This window comes from Balaenoptera ricei, chromosome 15 (genome assembly GCF_028023285.1).
Source record: "Balaenoptera ricei isolate mBalRic1 chromosome 15, mBalRic1.hap2, whole genome shotgun sequence".
Lineage (NCBI taxonomy): Eukaryota > Metazoa > Chordata > Mammalia > Artiodactyla > Balaenopteridae > Balaenoptera > Balaenoptera ricei.
This window is the reverse complement of record NC_082653.1, coordinates 33685774-33707596: the sequence shown is the minus strand read 5'-3', so window position 1 is coordinate 33707596 and position 21823 is coordinate 33685774. Positions and strand designations below refer to the sequence as shown.

Sequence of the window (21823 nt, the reverse complement as noted above, 5' to 3'; positions counted from 1 at the left end):
TTGTGGCACACAGGCTCCTTAGTGTGGCATGCAAACTCTTAGTTGCAGCGTGCATGTGGGATCTAGTTCCCTGACCAGGGATCGAACCTGGACCCCCTGCATTGGGAGCACGGAGTCTTAACCACTGTGCCACCAGGGAGATCCCTCTTTCCAGACATTCTTAAGCATTACAAAGTACAGAATGTATCAAGTATAGAATCTGGCTCCAGAGCCAGGAGTTTGAAACCAGCTCTAGCATTTACCAACTGTGACCTCGGTTACTTTATTTAACCACTCTGTGCCTCAGTTTCCTCAAAGCTTGTCCTACCCACAAAATCCCTTTGTAATTCCACTTTACTTTCTACTTCCACAGAATTTAATAGTCTGTGACATTCATTTTAGCCTGGTGTGTCCTTTTTTTAACGCTTTATTTTTCTATATGTCCTGCCTCTTCCGCCAGGATGTAAACCTCTCAAGGGTGGGGGAAATGTTTTTATATTCCCTGAAACATTTACAGTACTCTGGTTATAGTAGGTACTAATTAGATGTTAATCTGCATTTAGGATAACAGGATAGTTGGAATGCCTTTATGAAGAAATTAGTGAGGTGCCAAAGACTCCAAAGATTATTTTCAGAGCATAAATATGACTTTACAAGCTTGTAAATAGTTCATAACTATTAATAGTAAAATCAATTTTACCTTTAATTTATTTGACTGGAAAATTTTACATGATTTAGTTTTTGAATTTGTAATGCACTAGGGTTGGTTATTTTTGTTGCCTTTTTTGTTTTGCTTTTTGTTTGTTCCTGGGTGATTTTTTTTTTTAATCTTGATATAAAAATTTTTCTCTTTTGGAAAAAAATTCTTGTGTGCTTTGAGATATAATCAATTTTGGATTAAATGGTAATGATACCAAAGACACAATGTTACCTATAGATTCTCTTAATTTCTAACTTGGTATCTCAAGTAGAAGTATTAGCAAGATTACACAGCCCTTATTAATTCCATTGAGAAATAACAAATCACTGCTTGTGACTTCTTTCTTAAAATTATATTACAGTTTTTATAAGAAAATAATCACTGTTGAGGTCATAAACTGTGATGTTCCTACTAAATGTTGTAAACCAGTCTTCATAAAGGATGCTTATTTTGAAAATGGGGGTTTTAATGGTTAAAATTAATAAATACAGGAGCCTTCAAAAATACTATATATGAAAGGATCTCATAACTACTTCATCCTTTTTTTTGCCTTCAGAATTTAGGAAAAGTCTTAGTGATAAAATGGCATTTATCTACTGAGTTTTTGTAATTTAAATTTTCAGAATCTGTGGTTGAGGAGGAAAATTCCTTTTCTGAAAATCAGCCATTTCCTTCTCTTAAGATGGTAAGTTCCTTAGGAAAACTAGGGCAGGCTATCATTATTCTGTTATATCTGAATAATTTATTTTGATCTTTTAAATGGGCACTAAAAAGGCTGTGTAAAAGACAACATTAATGTAAACTTACGTTTGATGCTTTTTAGAGAAGATACATTCTTGTGAAGTGTGCCTATGGTGCCTTTTTTTTTTTCTGAGAAACTTATTTGCTCAAATGAATAAAATTCCTACCTCACTGGGTTAATTTGCTAAGAATAGGAAATTCACATATTTCTGTATATAAACAGGAAGGAAAGGGCACAGAAAAGGGGTTGGGGAGTGTGACGATGGGAGAGGCATTTTTACAATTTGTAAGGCTGGTCCTTAGCTTTTAGAGAGAAATTCCCCAACCAAAGAAAATAAGTACCCTGGTTACTTGAAATACAGATTTCAAGTATTCACTCTGAAAATGTGTAACAAAAACTGGCATGAAAATTTAAAAACTAGACCCAATTCATAGAGGAATTCCTTTGACAGCATCAGGCAAGCCTGCGTGGATACCAGATACCTTCTTTGGCCATGCTGAGTCTCCTTTTCTTGCTGGCTCCATTTCCTAATTTTTTCTCTTCTCCACTGTCTTTTTCTGGTGATGTGTCAGGTACAATAGACTTCTTAGGCAAAAATAGGTAATTTCAGTTTATCATGATTATCCACCCTCCAAAAAAGGATGCTACAAGAGACCCCCTAAAATAGACATTGTCTTAGTGCATTTAGAGCATGATTTGTATAAATTTTCAGATATTTATGAAGCCCAGCTAAGTCATTCCTTCTAGTCCAAAATTCTGAAATCGTTTGGTTCTTAGAAATTCCATGATTTCTAGACTTGTGATTTCATAGAACAGAAAAACAGGTTTTTAAAAAATTGTTTATCAAAGGTTTGACAACTTTCGTTTAGCCAAATAAGTTAAGCACACATTTATTCATTCACTTTGCCATCACTATAATTTAATCAGAAAGTTTAAATCCAAAGAAAGGCCAAACGTAATCTTAGTATAAAGGGGAATCCTTCTGCAAATTTGATGTATACCAATCTCAAAACTAATATACGCTATTGTCCTATTTTTCTGATTTTGCATTAGTCCAGTAAAATTGTGGCAGGTACGTTAACTAAATAAGGCTAAACATATCAGAGAACAAAGTCAAAAAGCCCCACAGGAGATTGAGTACAACCTGTTTTAGGTACTGTACTTTTCATGCAGCAGGGGCTAGATCCCAGGTCACCAGAGTCCCAGGCTGTGTTCTTACTCTGTTAGAATTCTTTTATTAGCTATTATAAAATTAAGTACCATATATATTATACATGTTAAGTGATTTCTACACTTTGAAATACTGACTAAACAAACCAGCTGCTTGTAAGTTAATAACCAAGCTTCATATTTTAGATTGGATTTTCTAGTTATGCTGCCCAAGTGGTGTTATTGCAAAGTGTGTAGATAATTTAGTTTTTAATTTTTTAATAAATTTATTTTATTTATTTTTGGCTGCATTGGGTCTTTGTTGCTGCATGTGGGCTTTCTCTAGTTGCGGCGAGCGGGGGCTACTCTTCACTGCGATGCACGGGCTTCTCATTGCGGTGGCTTCTCTTGTTGCAGACCACGGGCTCTAGGCGCATGGGCCTCAGTAGTTGTGGCTCACGGGCTCTAGAGCGCAGGCTCAGTAGTTGTGGTGCACAGGCTTAGTTGCTCCGTGGCATGTGAGATCTTCCTGGACCAGGATTTGAACCCGTGTCCCCAGCATTGGCAGGCAGATTCTTAACCACTGTGCCACCAGGGAAGTCCAAAGTGTCTAGATAATTTAGATATATTGACACTATATTATTTGTTAATTTATGTAGATATAGACTTATTTATTTATGAGCCTCTTTAATTTGGAGTTAACATCTTTCCAGGAGGTTATCACTGTGGTGTTAGTTAAGCTTCACCACCTTCACAACAAGCTAGAAATCATGGTTTTTCATATAACCATATCTTAGTAAAGTAGACTGACATACCTGAATGCAATTCAGAGAACATGACAAATGTCTTTAAATTCATGAGGCTGCCTATCTTATTACTGCTCACTTTAGCTGTTCAGTAGTGATGGTGAAAAGGATTTTAGGTTAGGATCATCTTTGCGGTTAGTAGTGATCGATTATCACAGATATTGCTAAAGACTACTGCCTTTGCTATTTAATTTCTTTTGACTTTCTTATTCAACTTAATCATCAACCAGGTTGTCAGTTTGAGTATAAGAAAAGATAGTGGTTTTTGCTGAAGGCACAAAACACTTTATCCTTACTAGTGATATGTTTTCTTATAGTTTGCTTTTTGTAATTAATCCGTTTTTCTTTTTTCCTTCTTATTCTACCATTCATCTCACCAAAAATGAAACAAAATTTACCACCAACAAACACAACTCTAGGTTTTAGAGTCTTTGCCAGAAGATGTAGGGTTTAACATAGAAATAAAATGGATCTGCCAACAAAGGGTAAGTCATTTTCCATGTGGCACATTCTTCGTTCCTCCCTCCCCGTTTCTTGAAATGCATTCATTCCTATCTCTTTGTTTTAATGGAATAAATGAAACTGAAATCGTGGCTTCTTCCAGCAAGCACAGTGCTTGTTGGAACTTTTAAGTAAAGCATATCTTACACTTACACTAATATTTGAGTTCTTAAAAGTAGTGATGAATGTATTAATAGCAGAAATTCTAATTTACATGTGTCTCATGTGCACATTAATATGGATGGTTTCTGGGCACACTTATAAAGTGAACAGTGAGAACTCTGGCCAGTCAGAACCTTATAACTCTGATTAGTTTTTGGTTTTTTTAACCCCCTGTCTCAATATATACCTTAAATAATTGCCTAAGCAGTTTTCTGTTAAGTGACAGTAGCTATAAATAATTAATCAGGAAAAGAAATTTCTGCAGACATGTTTTAAATCACTCTGAAATTTAGTCATTCTTTTGTTCAATTATTATTGAAAAGCTGCTATGGGCCAGGCATTTTCTGAGTTCTGTGCTTAAGTAGTGAAGAAAACAGAATAAAGCCTTGCCTTCCTGAAACTTAACAGTCTTCTAGTCGAGGAAAACAACTAACTCTTGGATGTATCAGATGGGGATATGTGTAAATGGATAAGGCTGCATGGTAAGAGGGCTGATTGGGGTGGGGGGACATTGGAAGTAATTAATCCAGGCATCATGATTGGGCAATCCTGGTATTTGTTCTGGTCAGAATAATCTATAACTGCCCTTAAAGCATGTCTTCTCTGTAGCTATTTATGATAAGCCGGTCCTGGCTAACATGTAACATGTAAGTGCACAACCATGGTTTTTCTAGTAGGTGATTTTTAGTTTTCAGAACTTTTAGAATTATTGTAATGACTAATACTTAAAATTTTTAATATTTGAATATCAACAGGGCTCTTGGTATCTTAGCTATAATTAGAAAATTATTTTTATTATTTATTGAGGGCACTTGATATGCCTAAGACTCAAAGAATGAGATTTTTAACTGGTAATTCTTAATTACCAGGGTTTTTTGGGTAGTGAGTTAGCAAACGAAGTGGAGTCTTTTTGTCCACTTACAGTTTATGAAGATTGTATAAAAATATTTTAAAGTCATGGTAGATTTCAAATTTCCAGAGTTTTAGTTTTTATTTTGTTAACCTTATTAAAGCAAAAGTCTTTTGATGTTATAATTGCTTTGTATATAAGTGTCTCTATACCTAATTATGATAATAATTCACACAGGCCTTTGCTTTCCTCATCTGTAAAATAAGAGTTGGACTAGATGTTCTCGAGAATTTTTCCTAGCACTGTGATTCTAAGGTATTTAATGACTTTTGTTTTCCTATTCTTCCATATAGGATGGAATATGGGACGGTAACTTATCAACATATTTTGACATGAATCTGTTTTTGGATATAATTTTAAAAACTGTCTTAGAAAATTCTGGGAAGAGGAGAATAGTATTTTCTTCATTTGATGCAGATATTTGCACAATGTGAGTAATTCAGTTTTTTTCTCCTATACGCTTAGACTGTAGCTAGGACTAAGGGTACAGAGATTGTAGTTGGAGGTGGGGAAGTTCCCAGACTTCACCCCTGATTTTTCTTAGTCCCATTATATATATTCTCTACTGGGATGCCCTCCACACCCGCTGGGTTGTAGCACCTCATGCCTTGTATTTCATTTTACAGATGTATAATATCCTCCTTAACAAATTGTAAGCCCTCAAGGGATTTCTTTTTGCCCATTTCTGAGAATATTTTAACTCTTGTATAGAATAATCTAAATTTTTCTTTTTTTGACTAAAAGGCAATACACGTTAATGGTGGTTATATCTCAGTAATGAGTATGCTTTTAAAATTTTGTTTCTTTATATTTTTAGTATTTTCTAAAATTTCAAAACAATATATTATGGTTATCTCCCCAATGAAAAGTATTTTTTAAACTGTCTTTTTTAGGGTTCGGCAAAAGCAGAACAAATATCCCATATTATTTTTGACTCAGGGAAAATCTGATATTTACCCTGAACTCATGGACCTCAGATCTCGGACAACCCCCATTGCAATGAGCTTTGCACAGTTTGAAAATCTACTGGTAAGCTATGGTTGAATATTTTAATATTTATTTTTTAAAAATGTTTTAGAGCACTAGTAAATAAAGTTATATATTAATTTAACATCTAATTGGTTAGTTTTGACCTATGTATAATGAGCAGGTAGCTCTACTTAAAATGAGGATATTAAATCTCAGACTCTGAAAAACAGTTAAATGACCACCACCAACAAAAATTTTCTTGCAGGCCTAGGTTAAGTAAGTTTTGTAGTTTAGTTTTCTGAGTGGGTTTTATGAATCATCTAAAACGGTTAGATTGTAAACTTGTTTGATTGCATAAATTGTAAGAAAAAATTCTAACATTTTCTTTCCCTGTCCATTCTGCTTTGCAGCAGGTTCTTATTAGTTATCTATTTTATACATATAATAAGTTTCTTTTTCATGAGTAACTTATCTTTCTTCTTTTAGGGGATAAATGCACATACTGAAGACCTTCTCAGAAACCCGTCCTATATTCATGAGGCAAAAGCTAAGGGACTGGTCATATTCTGCTGGGGTGATGATACCAATGATCCTGAAAACAGAAAGAAATTAAAAGAATTTGGAGTTAATGGTCTAATTTATGATAGGTATTTGTTTTTCATGAAAAATTTTCGTGGATTGTTAGAAAAAAAGTAGTAGAATTATCTTAACATTTGTCAGTGGAATTTTTCAAATTTTGAAGTTATACCACAGTCACTTGGGAAGCTTATTTAAAAATTCAGACGACTGGGCCCTAACCCAGATGTATTGAGTCATCTTACGGGTGAAGGTGGCTGCCTTAGACCTCTTCTCTGTCTACACCAGCTTTCTTGGTGATCTCATCCAGTTCTGTGCCTTTTCATACCTTTGTATATCCCCAACTCAAGCCTTTCACCTGACCTCTAAACTTTTATATCCATCTATCAATGCCTATTCTTCCTATAGACTTCCTGATTTCGGTATAAATGACAACTTTCTTTCCAGTTTCTGAGGCCAAATCCCTGGAGTCTTTCATGATTCTGTTCTTTATCTCATACCCAAATCCAGTCAGACAAAATCAAAATCATGTTGATTCTATCTTCGAAATATATCCTGAATCCTTTACTGTTGTCACTCTCCACTAAGCCACATCGTTTCTCAGGCAGATTATGGAAGTAACCTGCTCACTGGGACTGCGTCCACCCATGCACCCTGCTGTCCATTATGGGGGCGGGCAGGACTGAAAACTGAAGTCAGATCATGTTACTGCTTAACCTTCCCCCCGTATTCTGTGTCTCCTAGTATAAAATCCCACATCCTTACAAGGCCCTATGTGAGGTGATCCCTGCCCCCGCCCCCAGTTGGCCTCCTGCTGTTTCTCTTCTGATAAAGATTTCAGGAAAGACTAAAATGTCACCTTCTTAGTAGGGCCTTCCCCAAACATCCTAATTCAAATCAAAACCTCTACTCACAGTGCACTTCCTGACTTTTCTCCATATATTTACCACCACCTGATATATCCATATACATACTATATTTTACTTATTTTCTCCCCAACCTCCTTTCCCAACCCACCCTCAACACACCCACACAAGCAGAAGCTCCATGAGGGCAAGACTTTGCCTGTTTTGTTCACTGCTGTATCACCAGAGGTTAGATGTAGAAGCTCAGATATTTGTTGAACTAATCTTTTCTTTTTAAATAAACTCCCTGGGTGTTTAGGATGTAAGTCTGAGATCTCTGAGAGATGAAAAGGTTGCTCAGTGTAAAGAAATTTTGGGTTAGAGGGAATGTCATTTGTTCTGCTGAGGGGATTAGTGGGCTTGCTAATACTTGAGCAGCATCATAGAAAGAGTAAGTGATGAAATTGTTACCAGGCCTGCTTTAAAAATACAGTCGTTGGATTTAGTTTATATTACTGTTTGTTCTATAAAGTTATATCACTTTCTTAATAAAGCTTTTCCCCACCCCAACTATTTTGTCTGAATTAGTCTGGTTTTAAAACTGCCACCAGGATAATGCCTGCCTTTTAAAGTGTTTGGTTAATACTGCTTTAAGTGGCATGATTCATAGCTCTTTTTAATAGACATTTCCAACTTATTAAAGGAAAATTAAAATTTTTAAATTACAATTTGATGGAAGTGCTTTATTTAGCAAATTTTGGGGGACTATTTCTTTGAGGAGGAGGAAGGGATGATTGCAAATATTTTCAGGCAAGAAAAGTATATTGTGAGATTATACTAGGTACGGCGGTTGTAGGGTATACAAATTTTAGTTAGATCCTTCACTTAAAGGGCCTTACTTGGTTGTAGCCAAACACTGACCTTGCAAGGAGAACAGGAAGATACTATGTGATACAAAAGGCCCTAAAGAAAGTGAGTTCTTCCTGGCTCACGGTCAACAACAATAATTTTAAAGAGGAAGGATTGAGATGGATTTGGGTGAAGGTGGTGGTTAAATTAGCTTTGACAGGATTTGCATTTTAGGCAGAGGTGCAAGCAGCCACCAGGGCAGGACTGTGTTGAGGGTGTGGAGGATGTTGAGGAGGCAGCCCAGCACTGGCCTCCTGTTCAGACCTGATGAAAGGAGAGGTGGACCGTGTTAGAGTCAAGTCAGTCTTTATTATCCTTGGAAGTTTTTCCTTCTTTTTTCAGTTTTAGTCAAAGAACTACATATGTATATATAATCAACCACACTTATATATATGAACTACATATATGTGTGTTGTGTGTGTGTGTATATTCTTCAAATAGTTCTACAAGACTAACAATAAAAACCAACAGTCCTGGGAATTCCCTGGTGGTCTGTGGTTAGGACTCGGTGCTTTCACTGCCGAGGGCCCGGGTTCAGTCCCTGGTCGGGAAGCTAAGATCCCACAAGCCGCGAGGTGCAGCCAAAATAAAAATTAAAACAAAATAGCAGTCCTTACACCTATCCCTTTCATTGTCTCTAGCTGAACTCCTGTGCCCTAATTTTTTTTGGAACTACTTCTTGGTACTTAAGGTGCTTATGCTGTTATTTTTTCATTATCAAATTTAGACCTATAGAAGGTTTGAATGATAGTGATTCAGAGCCTTTGCTTCATTTTACATGTAGGAGCATTGTGATGTGTTTTAGTTTATCAAAAACCAATTTGTTCTCTTTTACAAAGGCATTAACACAGATTTTACATTTAATCATGGTTTTGTGATATATTATAAGCTGCTATGCTTGATTTGCTGATATTTGGAATTTCTGCATTTGTAGTAATGAGTAAGGTGGCCTTTAATTTACCTTTATCAAATGGTTGTTGTCTAATTTTGGCATGAGGACAATACTTGCCTCGTAGAGTAAATTGAACAATGTTTCCTCTTTTTATACTGTGTCTGCTCAAATTATTTTAAAAAATTCAGTAACAGACACCCACATTTAAAGAACATTATTATTAGATTTGAACTCCCCTGTGTTCTCCTCTCTAATTCTATGCCCCTACCTCCTCCCTCAGATAATAACTGATAAGCAAGCAATTACTCTTTTTTAAAAGCTTTTAAATTCTTATATCTATTGCTAAACAATGTAACATTTAGTTTTTCATGGCTTTAAGCTTTATTTGTACTCTTTTCCTACTTGTTATATCCTTAAAATCAATCCATTTGTTATGTTTAGCTGTAATTTATTCATCTTCATGGCTGTATGATTCTACCACAATTTATTCTACTATTGGAGAACACTGAGGTGGTTGCCAGGTTTTTGCTATTACAGTGTTTGCTGTAAACATCGTTGACCAGGTCTCCTATGGTATGTGTGTAAGTTTCTTTAGGGCAATGACTTAAACCTTTTGACCCCAATACCAGTTAGAAATGCATTTCACATTGTAGCCCAGTGCACACATAGATATGTATATCTACAAGTGTGTACCTGAAACTAAATTAAAAAGATAATGCCCCTTGAATATTTTATTTATATGTGTGTGCTTTTTAAATGATTGTGCCACTGGCTCACACCTATTTCAATGCTTTTCTTAACTTTCTGAACTGATTTTGTGACCCACTAGGTCTCTAGTTCAGCATGACAAGGCACCTATCCGTGGGTCAGGCATTGGAATTACAGTAGGACTATGGGTACATGGAGTGGGCTGTTCTGTGCTCATTGGAGCCTCCTACCAGTTCTCAGGAGTAGGCCACCCATAGTAAATCTGTCAGGTAGAGTGGACACTGAATCAACACATGTTAAATGGCTCAGGGCACTCTGTCCGTAGGTTTCATAGCTGGTAGGATGGGCAGTGGCCCTCCTGGAGTGATAGCCCTGAGCATACGTGCCCACCCATGCAGGCTCCTCCGGTACATATTGTTTGACTTCTTTGGGCACAGCTGCCGTGCTGAGCTACAGTTCTTGTGTCAGACCTTCTGTTTCCTTTAGTCCAAATCTTTTTCTCTCTTGCTTTACTGTCATTTTTATGGAACACATCCTTCAGTATCTTCTTGAGAAAGGATGGAGAGTAAATGTTTTTGAGGTCTTGCATGTCTGGAAGTATTGTGGCCAGGCATAAAATTCCATGTTAGAAATCATTTCCTTTAGACTTTTAAAAGCATTTCTCCATCGTCTTCACAATTCCATTGTGCTGTTAAGGAATGTGAAACCATGTTGATTCTTACTCCCTCACATGTGATTTCTTTGTTTCTTCTCTGGAAGTTTGGAGAGTTTTCTCTTTTGTCCCCAGTGTTCTAAACTTTCATAGAGATGGTCTTGTGGGTCTGGTTTTACCCATCGTGCTGGACACTTGGCAGCCCTTTTAGTCTACTGATACATGTCCTTGAAGATGTGAAATAGTTAGTGAATTATTTCTTTGATTTTTATTTCTTCCATTTTTCTGAGTTTGTTTTTTTTTTCTTTATAGAATCCTTTTGTTGTATATTATACACTCTTGGACAAGACTTAAAATTCTTATCTTTTCTCATATTTTCTATCTTTGTCTTTTCCACTTTCAAAGATTTCCTCAACCTTATCTTTCACTCATCCTATTGAGTTTTTCCTATCTGCTATTGTGTTTTTAATTTTCAAGAACTGTCTTTTTTTCTCTGGATTCTCTTTTTTTCTATATATAGTTAAAAAATCCTGTTCTCATTTGATGAAAGTACTATTTGTCTGAAGGCATTAAGGAACTTTTTTAAAAAAAAATTTCTTTTGCTTACTATTTTACCTGTTAGAAGCTTTCCTCAGATATTTAGAAATTCTTGGCTGCTTCTTACGATAAGGAATTAAGATCTAAAAAGCTTGTTGGAAGCTCTGAGCGTGTGAATAGGGCTTATGGGATTTTACTGTGGGGTGATCTGGGTGACCTGTTTGGTCATACATCTGTCAGTAGATTAAAAAACTTTGCTTTTTGACTGGTCAGATTCCTTGTAGAAGATGCTTTAATAAATTCTGCTTAGAGGATACAGGTCTGGTTTCTTGGAGTCAAGTGTGAGAAGAGAGATGGGGGAAGGAGGGCATGTCTCTGTATTTAGCATGTGTTGTATTTGTACCATCTCTAATATCCCTGATGCTGATGGCCATTTTATAAAATGCCCCAAACTCTCTAACCTGGTCTTGTCCTCCATTCCAGATTTCCTGTTTAATTCTGGAAATAAACCTCGACCAAGTGGGGTAAGAGCAGCCTCCGCAGCAGGGAGTAAGAGGAAGGGAACCACTTGCTGCTGCTCAAGCCTTCATCCTGTCCTCCCTCTTTGAGCCCCTTCCTTCCCCCCCAGGTTCTACAGAAGTTTGGGGCTGCTTTTAACTCACCCTTTTCATTTTGTCAACTACTGGCTTGTGGTTTGGCCTATCCATTCTGCTGACTGAAACACTTTGTTATTACTTAATCCATCTGTTTTCTAGCTTCCAAAATTCTGTTGTACTGTCTCTTTGGTTCTTCTCATGTTCAGTGAATTTTCTTTTAATACCTTCATTTTATTTTTAACAGAATATAGGGGGTGAACGTAGATGCTTTTGTTCCGTCTGATACCTTGACCCAGAGGTCACTTTTCATTCTCTTATGTATGTCTTTAACAGAAAGTCTTTATGTTAGAATAGTCAAATACTTAATAGAATCAATACTTTAAAACTCTTGTTTAAGAAATTCTTCCCTACTGTGAGGTCATAAAGAGTTAGTGCCTCACATAAATTGTCTGGCTTTCACATTTAAAGCATGAAAGACCTTCCTTTCTCTGCTGATAGGCAATGCTAGCGCTGCCATTGTCACTTGGGGCTTTTTCTGGACTCTCAACTCTAGGTACATCTGCCAGTACTGCATAGCTTTAGGATAATTTTCACACTGGTGAGCAGTCCTTTATTTTATTTTACTTTATTTTATTATTATTTTTTTGGTGGCGCCGCATGGCATGCAGGGTCTTAGTTGCCTGACCAAGGATGAAACCCGTGCCCACTGCAGTGGAAGCTTGGAGTCTTTTTGGGGGGGGGGGTAGGTATTTTTTTTATTTATTTCCTTATTAGTTATCTATTTTATACATATTAGTGAATATATGTAAATCCCAATCTACCAATTCACCCCCCTCCACCCCGCTTTCCCCCCTTGGTGTCCATACGTTTGTCCTCTACATCTGTGTCTCTATTTCTGCCCTGCAAACAGGTTCATCTGTACCATTTTTCTAGATTTCACATATATGCATTAATATACGATATTTGTTTTTCTCTTTCTGACTTAACTTCACTCTGTATGACAGTCTCAAGGTCCATCCACGTCTCTACAAATGACCCAATTTCGTTCCTTTTTATGTCTGATTAATATTCCATTGTATATATGTGCCACATCTTCTTTACCCATTTATCTGTTGATGGACACTTAGGTTGCTTCCATGTCCTGGCTATTGTACATAGAGCTGCAATGAACATTGGGGTGCATGTTTCTTTTTGAATTATGGTTTTCTCTGGGTATATGCCCAGTAGTGGGATTGCTGGGTCATATGGTAATTCTATTTTTAGTTTTTTTAAGGAACCTCCATACTGTTCTCCAGAGTGGCTGTATCAATTTACATTCCCACCAACAGTGCAAGAGGGTTCCCTTTTCTCCACACCCTCTCCAGCATTTATTGTTTGTAGATTTTTTGATGATGACCATTCTGACTGGTGTGAGGTGATACCTCATTGTAGTTTTGATTTGCATTTCTCTAATTATTAGTCACGTTGCGCATCCTTTCGTGTGTTTGTTGGCAATCTGTATATCTTCTTTGGAGAAATGTCTATTTAGGTCTTCTGCCCATTTTTGGATTGGGTTGTTTGTTTTTTTGATATTGAGCTGCATGAGCTGCTTATAAATTTTGGAGATTAATCCTTTGTCAGTTGCTTCATTTGCAAATATTTTCTCCCATTCTGAGGGTTGTTTCTTTGTCTTGTTTCTGGTTTCCTTTGCTGTGCAAAAGCTTTGCAGTTTCATCAAGTCCCATTTGTTTATTTTGTTTTTATTTCCATTTCTCTAGGAGGTGGGTCAAAAAGGGTCTTGCTGTGATTTATGTCATAGAGTGTTCTGCCTATGTTTTCCTTTAAGAGTATGATAGTGTCTGGCCTTACATTTAGGTCTTTATTCCATTTTCAGTTTATTTTTGTGTATGGTGTTAGGGACTGTTCTAATTTCATTCTTTTACATGCAGCTGTCCAGTTTTCCCAGCACCACTTATTGAAGGAACTGTCTTTTCTCCATTGTATATCCTTGCCTCCTTTGTCATAGATTAGCTGACCATAGGTGTGTGGGTTTATCTCTGGGCTTTCTATCCTGTTCCATTGATCTATATTTCTGTTTTTGTGCCAGTACCATTTTGTCTTGATTACTGTAGCTTTGTAGTATAGTCTGAAGTCAGGGTGTCTGATTCCTCCAGCTCCATTTTTTTCCCTCAAGGTTGCTTTGGCTATTCGGGGTCTTTTGTGTCTCCATACAGATTTTAAGATTTTTTGTTCTAGTTCTGTAGAAAATGCCATTGGTAATTTCGTAGGGATTGTACTGAATCTGTGGATTTCTTTGGGTAGTATACTCATTCTCACAATATTGATTCTTCCAATCCAAGAACATTGTATATCTCTCCATCTGTTTGTGTTGTCTTTGATTTCTTTCATCAGTGTCATATAGTTCTCTGAGTATAGGTCTTTTGCCTCCTTAGGTAGATTTATTCCTAGGTATTTTATTCTTTTTGTTGCAGTGGTGAATGGCATTGTTTCCTTAATTTCTCTTTCTGATTTTTCATCATTGGTGTATAGGAATGCAACAGATTTCTATACATTAATTTTGGATCCTGCTACTTTAACAAATTCATTGATTAGCCCCGATAGTTTTCTGGTGACATCTTTAGGATTTTCTGTGTATAGTATCATGTCACCTGCAAACAGTGACAGTTTTACTTCTTTTCCAATTTGTATTCCTTTTATTTCGTTTTCTTCTCTGATTTCCATGGCTAGGAATTCCAAAACTATGTTGAATAAAAGTAACAAGAGTGGACATCCTTGTCTTCTTCCTGATCTTAGAGGAGATGCTTTCAGTTTTTCACCATTGAGAATGATGTTTGTTTGCTGTGGGTTTGTCATATATGGCCTTTATTATGTTGAGGTAGGTTCCCTCTATGCCCACTTTCTGCAGAGTTTTTATCATAAATGGGTGTTGAATTTTGTCAAAAGCTTTTTCTGCATCTGTTGAGATGATCATATGGTTTTTCTCCTTCAATTTGTTAATATGGTGTATCACATTGATTGATTTGCATATATTGAAGAATCCTTGCATCCCTGGGATAAATCCCATTTGGTCATGGTGTATGATCCTTTTAATGTGTTGTTGGATTCTGTTTGCTAGTATTTTGTTGAGGATTTTTGCATCTGTATTCATCAGTGATATTGGTCTGTAATTTTCTTTTTTTGTAGTATGTTTGTCTGGTTTTGGTATCAGGGTGCTGGTGGCCTCGTAGAATGAGATTGGGAGTGTTCCTCTGCAGTTTTTTGGAAGAGTTTGAGAAGGATAGGTGTTAGCTCTTCTCTAAATGTTTGATAGAATTCACTGGTGAAGCTGTGTGGTCCTCGACTTGTGTTTCTTGGAAGATTTTAAATCACAGTTTGAATTTCATTACTTGTGATTGGTCTGTTCATATTTTCTATTTCTTCCTGGTTCAGTCTTAGAAGGTTATACCTTTCTAAGAATTTGTCCATTTCTTCCAGGTTGTCAATTTTATTGGCATATAGTTGTTTGTAGTAAGTAGTCTCATGGTGCTTTGTATTTCTGTGGTGTCCGTTGTAACTTCTCCTTTTTCATTTCTAATTTTATTGATTTGAGTCCTCTCCCCCTTAATGAATCTGGCTGAAGGTTTATCAAGTTTGTTTATCTTCTCAAAGAACCAGCTTTTAGTTTTATTAATCTTTGCTATTGTTTTGTTTCTATTTCATTTATTTCTGCTCTGATCTTAATGATTTCTTTCCTTCTACTAACTCTGGGTTTTGTTTGTTCTTTCTCTGGTTCCTTTAGGTGTAAGGTTAGATTGTTTATTTGAGATTTTTCTTGTTTCTTGAGGTAGGATGTATTGCTATAAACTTCCCTCTTAGAACTGCTTTTGCTGCGTCCCATAGGTTTTGGATCGTCGTGTTTTTGTTTTCATTTGTCTCTAAGTATTTTTTGATTTCCTCTTTGATTTCTTCAGTGATCTCTTGGTTATTTACTAGTATTTAGCCTCTGTGTGTTTATGGTTTTTACATATTTTTCCCTCTAATTGATTTCTAATCTCAGCGTTGTGGTCAGAAAAGATGCTTGATATGATTTCAATTTTCTTAAATTTACCAAGGCGTGATTTGTGACCGAAGATGTGATCTATCCTTTAGAATGTTCCATGTGCACTTGAAGTGAAAGTGTAATCTGCTGTTTTCAGATGGAATGTCCTATAAATATCAGTTAAATCTGTCTGGTCTGTGGTGTTTCTTTATTAATTTTCTGTCTGGATGATCTATCCATTGGTGTAAGTGAGGTGTTAAAGTCCCCCACTATTACTGTGTTACTGTCGATTTCCTCTTTTATAGCTGTTAGCAGTTGCCTTATGTATTGAGGTGCTCCTATGTTGGGTGCATATATATTTATAATTGTTATATCTTCTTCTTGGATTGATCCCTTGATCATTATGTAGTGTCCTTCCTTGTCTCTTGTAACATTCTTTATTTTAAAGTCTATTTTATCTGATATGAGTATTGCTACTCCACCTTTCTTTTGATTTCCATTTGCATGGAATATCTTTTTCCATCCCCTCCCTTTCAGTCTGTATGTGTCCCTAGGTCTGAAGTGTGTCTCTTGTAGGCAGCATATATATGGGTCTTGTTTTTGTATCCATCCAGCAAGCCTGTGTCTTTTGCTTGGAGCATTTAATCCATTTACATTTAAGGTAATTATCAATATGTATGTTCCTATTACCATTTTCTTAATTGTTATGGGTTTGTTTTTGTAGGTCCTTTTCTTCTCTTGTGTTTCCCACTTAGAGAAGTTCCTTTAGCCTTTTTTGTAGATCTGGTTTGGTGGTGCTGAATTCTCTTAGCTTTTGCTTGTCTGTAAAGCTTTTGATTTTACTGTTGAATCTGAATTAGATCCTTGCTGGGTAATCTTGCTTGTAGGTTCTTCCCTTTTATCACTTGAAACATATCGTGGCACTCCCTTCTGGCTTCCAGAGTTTCTGCTGAGAAATCAGCTGTTAACCTTATGGGAGTTCCCTTGTATGTTATTTGTCAGTTTTCCCTTGTTGCTTTTAATAATTTTTCTTTGTCTTTAATTTCTGTCAGTTTGATTACTATGTGTCTTGGCATGTTTCTCCTTGGGTTTATCCTGCCTGGGACTCTCTTTGCTTCCTGGACTTGGGAGGCTATTTCCTTTCCCATGTTAGGGAAGTTTTCAACTCTAATCTCTTCAGGTATTTTCTTGGGTCCTTTCTCTCTCTCTTCTCCTTCTGGGACCCCTATAATAAGAATGTTGGTGTGTTTAATGTTGTCCCAGAGATCTCTTAGGCTGTCTTCATTTCTTCTCATTCTTTTTTCTTTATTCTGTTCCACGGCAGTGAATTCCACCCTTCTGTCTTCTAGGTCACTTATCCGTTCTTCTGCCTCAGTTATTCTGCTATTGATTCCTTCTAGTGTATTTTTCATTTCAGTTACTGTATTCATCTCTGTTTGTTTTTTCTTTAATTCTTCTAGGTCTTTGTTAAATATTTCTTGCATCTTCTCAATCTTTGCCTCCATTCTTTTTCCGGGGTCCTGGATCATCTTCACTATCATTATTCTGAATTCTTTTTCTGGACAGTTGCCTATCTCCACTTCGATTAATTGTTTTTTGGGGGTTTTATCTTGTTCCTTCAACTGGGACATAGTCCTCTGCCTTTTCATTTTGTCTGTCTTTCTTTGACAGTGGTTTTCCTTCCGCAGGCTGCAGGATTGTAGTTCTTCTTGCTTCTGCTGTCTGCCCTCTTGTAGGTGAGGCTGTCTAAGAGGCTTGTGCAAGCTTCCTGATGGGAGGGACTGGTGAGCTGGGTTTTGCTCTGGTGGGCAGAGCTCAGTAAAACTTTAATCCGCTTGTTTGCTGATGGGTGGGGCTGAGTTCCCTCTCTGTTGGTTGTTCGGCCTGAGTCAACCCAGCACTGGAGCCTACAGGCTCTTTGGTGCGGCTAATTGTGGGCTCCGTGAGGGCTCACACCAATAAGTACTTCCCAGAACTTCTGCTCCCAGTATCCTGTCCCCGTGGTGAGCCACAGCCGCCCCCCCCGCCTCTGCAGGAGACCCTCCAACTCTAGCAGGTGGGTCTGATTCAGTCTCCTGAGGGGTCACTGCTAGTTTCCCCTGGGTCCTTGTGCGCACACTACTTTGTGTGTGCCCTCCAAGAGTGGAGTCTCTGTTTCCCCCAGTCATGTTGAAGTCCTGCAGTCAAATCCCGCTGGCCTTCAAATTCTGATTCTCAGGGTATTCCTTCTCCTGTTGCCAGACCCCCAGGTTGGGAAGCCTGACGTGGGGCTCAGAACCTTCACTCCAGTGGGTGGACTTCTGTGGTGTAACTGTTCAGTTTGTGAGTCGCCCACCCAGCGATTATGGGATTTGATTTCATTGTGATTGAGCCCTTCCTACCATCTCATTGCAGCTTCTCCTTTGCTTTGGGGTGTCTTTTTTGGTGAGTTCCAGTGTCTTCCTGTTGAGAATTGTTCAGCAGTTAGTTGTGCTTCTGGTGCTGTCACAAGAGAGAGTGAGCGCATGTCCTTCTACTCCACCATGTTGAACCAATCTGGAAGCTTGGAATGTTAACCACTGGGACTTCTGGGGAAGTCCTGAGCAGTCCTTTTCATCTTGATCTTTAGTGCTTTGAAGTCAGAACTGGGTATGAATTCCAGCTCTACCGTGTAGTAACTTTCCATCTGTCAAATGAGGCATTGCTGATTGATTAACTTGGAGAGAAGATACTTGAAGAATCACTAATAAGCTACAGATCTCATATTCTATCAATTTATAATCAGCTCTTTTGCTTCAGGGGTACAAAAGGCAGTGCTGCTATTCAGGATTATTGGAAAGACTGGGAGAAGAGAAATATTTTTGAATAGAACTGATGCTTATATCTTTTAAAGAAAAAATAAAAGGACTCTGTAGTATAGGTGTTCTAGGCATTCGGTAAGCAAATTCTTCTGAAAAGGTTAAGTCAGACATGTCCTAAGTAAACCATAAAATTACCCTATTTTATGTTTTGTGTTTTTTTCATCACAGGATATATGATTGGATGCCTGAACAGCCAAATATATTCCAAGTGGAGCAGTTGGAACGTCTGAAGCAAGAATTGCCAGAGCTTAAGAGCTGTTTGTGTCCCACTGTTAGCCGCTTTGTCCCCTCGTCTTTTTGTGGGGAGCCTGACATCCATGTGGATGCCAACGGCATAGATAATGTGGAGAATGCTTAGTGTTTATTGGGTGGAGACCATTCGGGGCATGCATCGCTGTTCTGGGTATTCACTTTTCATCACTGAGCATTGTTTATCTATGCCTTTTAGGTTTTCAGTCCAGTGAAGCAATAATGAAGTATTTTAATATTTCACTACAGTTCTTGCTAGAATTTCAAGTATTCTATTTAAATCACTTGGCCAGGTATAATTACCAGTCAGTCTCTTTACAATGAAAAAATTTATTGGTTGGTAAATATTTTAAACTAAATATGTAAGTTATAATGTTAAACAAATATTCATTAAAAACATAACGCTTTGAAATTAACTATACAAATATCTCATATTTACACTTATTACAGCTTTTCATTTGATCAGGTCTGAAATATTTAGCACTCAAGGAATATGACTATGCATAATTATACCTGACCATGGGAAAAATAAGTACCTCAAATGCATGCATTTGCACTGGTGATTCCAACTGCACAAACCTTTGTGCCATCTGTGTATTTTTCACATGAATTGACATTCACACCATTTTCATTCAGTATGAACCTTGAGGCTGCTGCCATTTCCCCACTTAACCAAACCAATGCCTGTGTAAATAGCCTAGAGGTGATCCTTGAAAACTTGTTTCATAAATCTTTCAAAAGTTGTTTTGCATAAATATTAAAATTTCAAAAAGCTGCAGGGTAACTTAATGTATGAAATATTAGAAGTATGGATTGAGGACTTAGTACAGTAGATGATAATGTATAAATTCTGTTGAATGCATGCTTTTTGTTTTAAGCATGAGATAGTACACGTTTACTGTAAGTCCTTGCATCTGTGGTGCTAGGTGAGTGTGAGAAGGTGTCAAGGACTGAAAAATAATTTGTTGCCTAAAAAAAAAAGAAAAAAAAAGCCTATTTGTAGGCATTTTAAATATGCTTAAGTGTCTCTCACTACCTATTACACACCGTTGCTTTGTGGGTTTGTTTTGTGTGTGTGTTGTACAGTAGTTAAATCTCTGTGCAGAGAAATAAATGTCCTGAATCCTTATATTGGTATTCTTTATTGGTTTATGAATATCATGCATGTAATTTATTTAGAAATGCAGAACATTCTGTTAAATGTATATGCATGTTGTTAGGATTATACCAAGGTTTCTTTCATTAGAAGCAGATTGTTTTGGCATAACTGTAACTTATGAATGAATGTTGAATAAAATACACAGATTTATTTTCTTCATTATAAAATGAAATTTCAAGAAGGTGTTACTTTTGTAGCATTGGTTCTATATTATTACGAGAAATTGGAATTTAGTGTCTACCATGAAAGGATGGCTTATTTGCATTTACCTTTTATTGCATGTTCCTCACTAGGCAGTTTATTCATGTATTGACATGATTTGGTAGTAGCTGAGAACCTGAAACTTGGATTATATATTTGTATCTTTTTATTTTTTTAAGCCAAGCAATGCAGCTTTGGTCAGATCTTAATTGTGTGAAGATAGGCTTTAAAAGCCTATGGTATTGTGTTTGTAACACTGATATTTAATGGAAAATAGTTTAGGAAATGGAGTCTTCTGCAGGGGTTTTATATACTTTTCTCATGTTGAATGAGATTTTCCAACACTTGGTGTGAATTAGGCACTTTTAGAAAACTCCTGAAAAAGAATTACTTTTCTTGATCTGCAGACCTGGTACAGTACAATTACCATTACCTTACCGTAACTTGATTAGCCATATGTGTATTTCAAGTCGTGTTTGTTTGCTCCTCCCCTGTGCCTTTCCAGTTCCAGCTCCATTTTGAAGACCTGCAGATCATGAAAGAACAGGAAAGGAAGTGATGTGGGGGTCAGTTTCCTGAACTGTGTAATTTGCTGGAAGAGCTTACAGCCATTGCTTATGACAAGGACAAAACCTCACTGCTCAGTTTCTTTCCTGTCTCTTCCTGACCTTATAAACACCAGGGTTAGTGGATGATTAACTCATAGCAAGCAGTGGCTCTCATTTTTATAGGACTAGGTCCTGGCTTCCATATCACTAGCTATTGCCCTGTATACTCTGCTCCAGCTACACTGTACCTGTGCTAGGCCCTAGCCACGCCATATTCCTACACTACTTCCTGTCTGTAGCCATGTGACCTCTGCCTGGAAGCCTTCTTTTTCCTTGATACTTTCTCCCTGCCAAACTCATTTCTCCTTAAGCCATTCATTGACCTCTCTCCGCTGCACCCTTGCCAAAACTTAAGAAGGGATGAATCCACCTTTTCTACTCCATGGCCCAATGTTCATTCCTTGATCATGCCATGTACCATAGTACATTTTAGGTAGACATAGTTGAGGTTTGTCTCACCAGGCTGCAGGCTCTTCAGGGGCAGGGACTTTGTCTTACAAATTTTTATTTCCACAGTGCATGGAACATAGTAGAAACTAAACTTTGGAATTTTGGGGATAATTTATATCAAATGTCTTTTTGAATTAAGAGATTTAGTTATGTTTACCAAGAATGTAAAGTTTGAATTGGTTTACATTTGGCAGTTGGAACAGTTTATTGATGTCGGTTTTAAATGTAGAGGTATAATGTTAAATTATTTTATATTTTCTGGAAACTGAGTGAAATATTTGATAAAATGCTGCCATTGTTCTCTGATATTTTCCACTGTCCGGAATTACGTACTGTAACCGACTGGATGTAAATGTGAGGAATACAGCTCATTGCTGTGTCAGCGGTGCCTGAGGGCAGCCACAGCCACCGGTGACCTCACTCCCATTGCTCCTTGTGACACTCGTCTTTCTTCCCTCTGAAGCCCATGCTTAGGCCTACCTCAGCACCGCTTTCCTTGTCTTCCTTCTGCATTCAGCTCAGGTGCCACCTCTTCCAAAAAACATTCCTCAGCTCATGATGCAAACAAGTACAGACAGCCTCTAAATCTTACCACTTTTTTTTTTTCAGCCTGGGTTATAAACCCAGACAAGTTAACTGACTTACCGGGTTGGGACTAGAACTGG

At 37.2% G+C, this 21823-nt stretch overlaps 1 protein-coding gene across 4 annotated transcripts in view; it reads left to right on the top strand.

Moving 5' to 3' along the window:
* Positions 1–19869, top strand: part of GPCPD1 (glycerophosphocholine phosphodiesterase 1) — a 60232-nt gene extending 40363 nt beyond the window's left edge. For all 4 annotated transcript variants that reach the window (XM_059897228.1, XM_059897229.1, XM_059897230.1 and 1 more), the window contains 6 exons: positions 1303–1364; positions 3796–3861; positions 5243–5379; positions 5843–5978; positions 6405–6565; positions 18660–19869. In XM_059897228.1, coding sequence (XP_059753211.1) covers positions 1303–1364; positions 3796–3861; positions 5243–5379; positions 5843–5978; positions 6405–6565; positions 18660–18849 — 752 coding nt within the window. In that variant the 3' untranslated portion in view covers positions 18850–19869. The remainder of the gene's footprint in view (positions 1–1302; positions 1365–3795; positions 3862–5242; positions 5380–5842; positions 5979–6404; positions 6566–18659) is intronic.
* The last annotated feature ends 1954 nt before the right edge of the window (positions 19870–21823 follow it).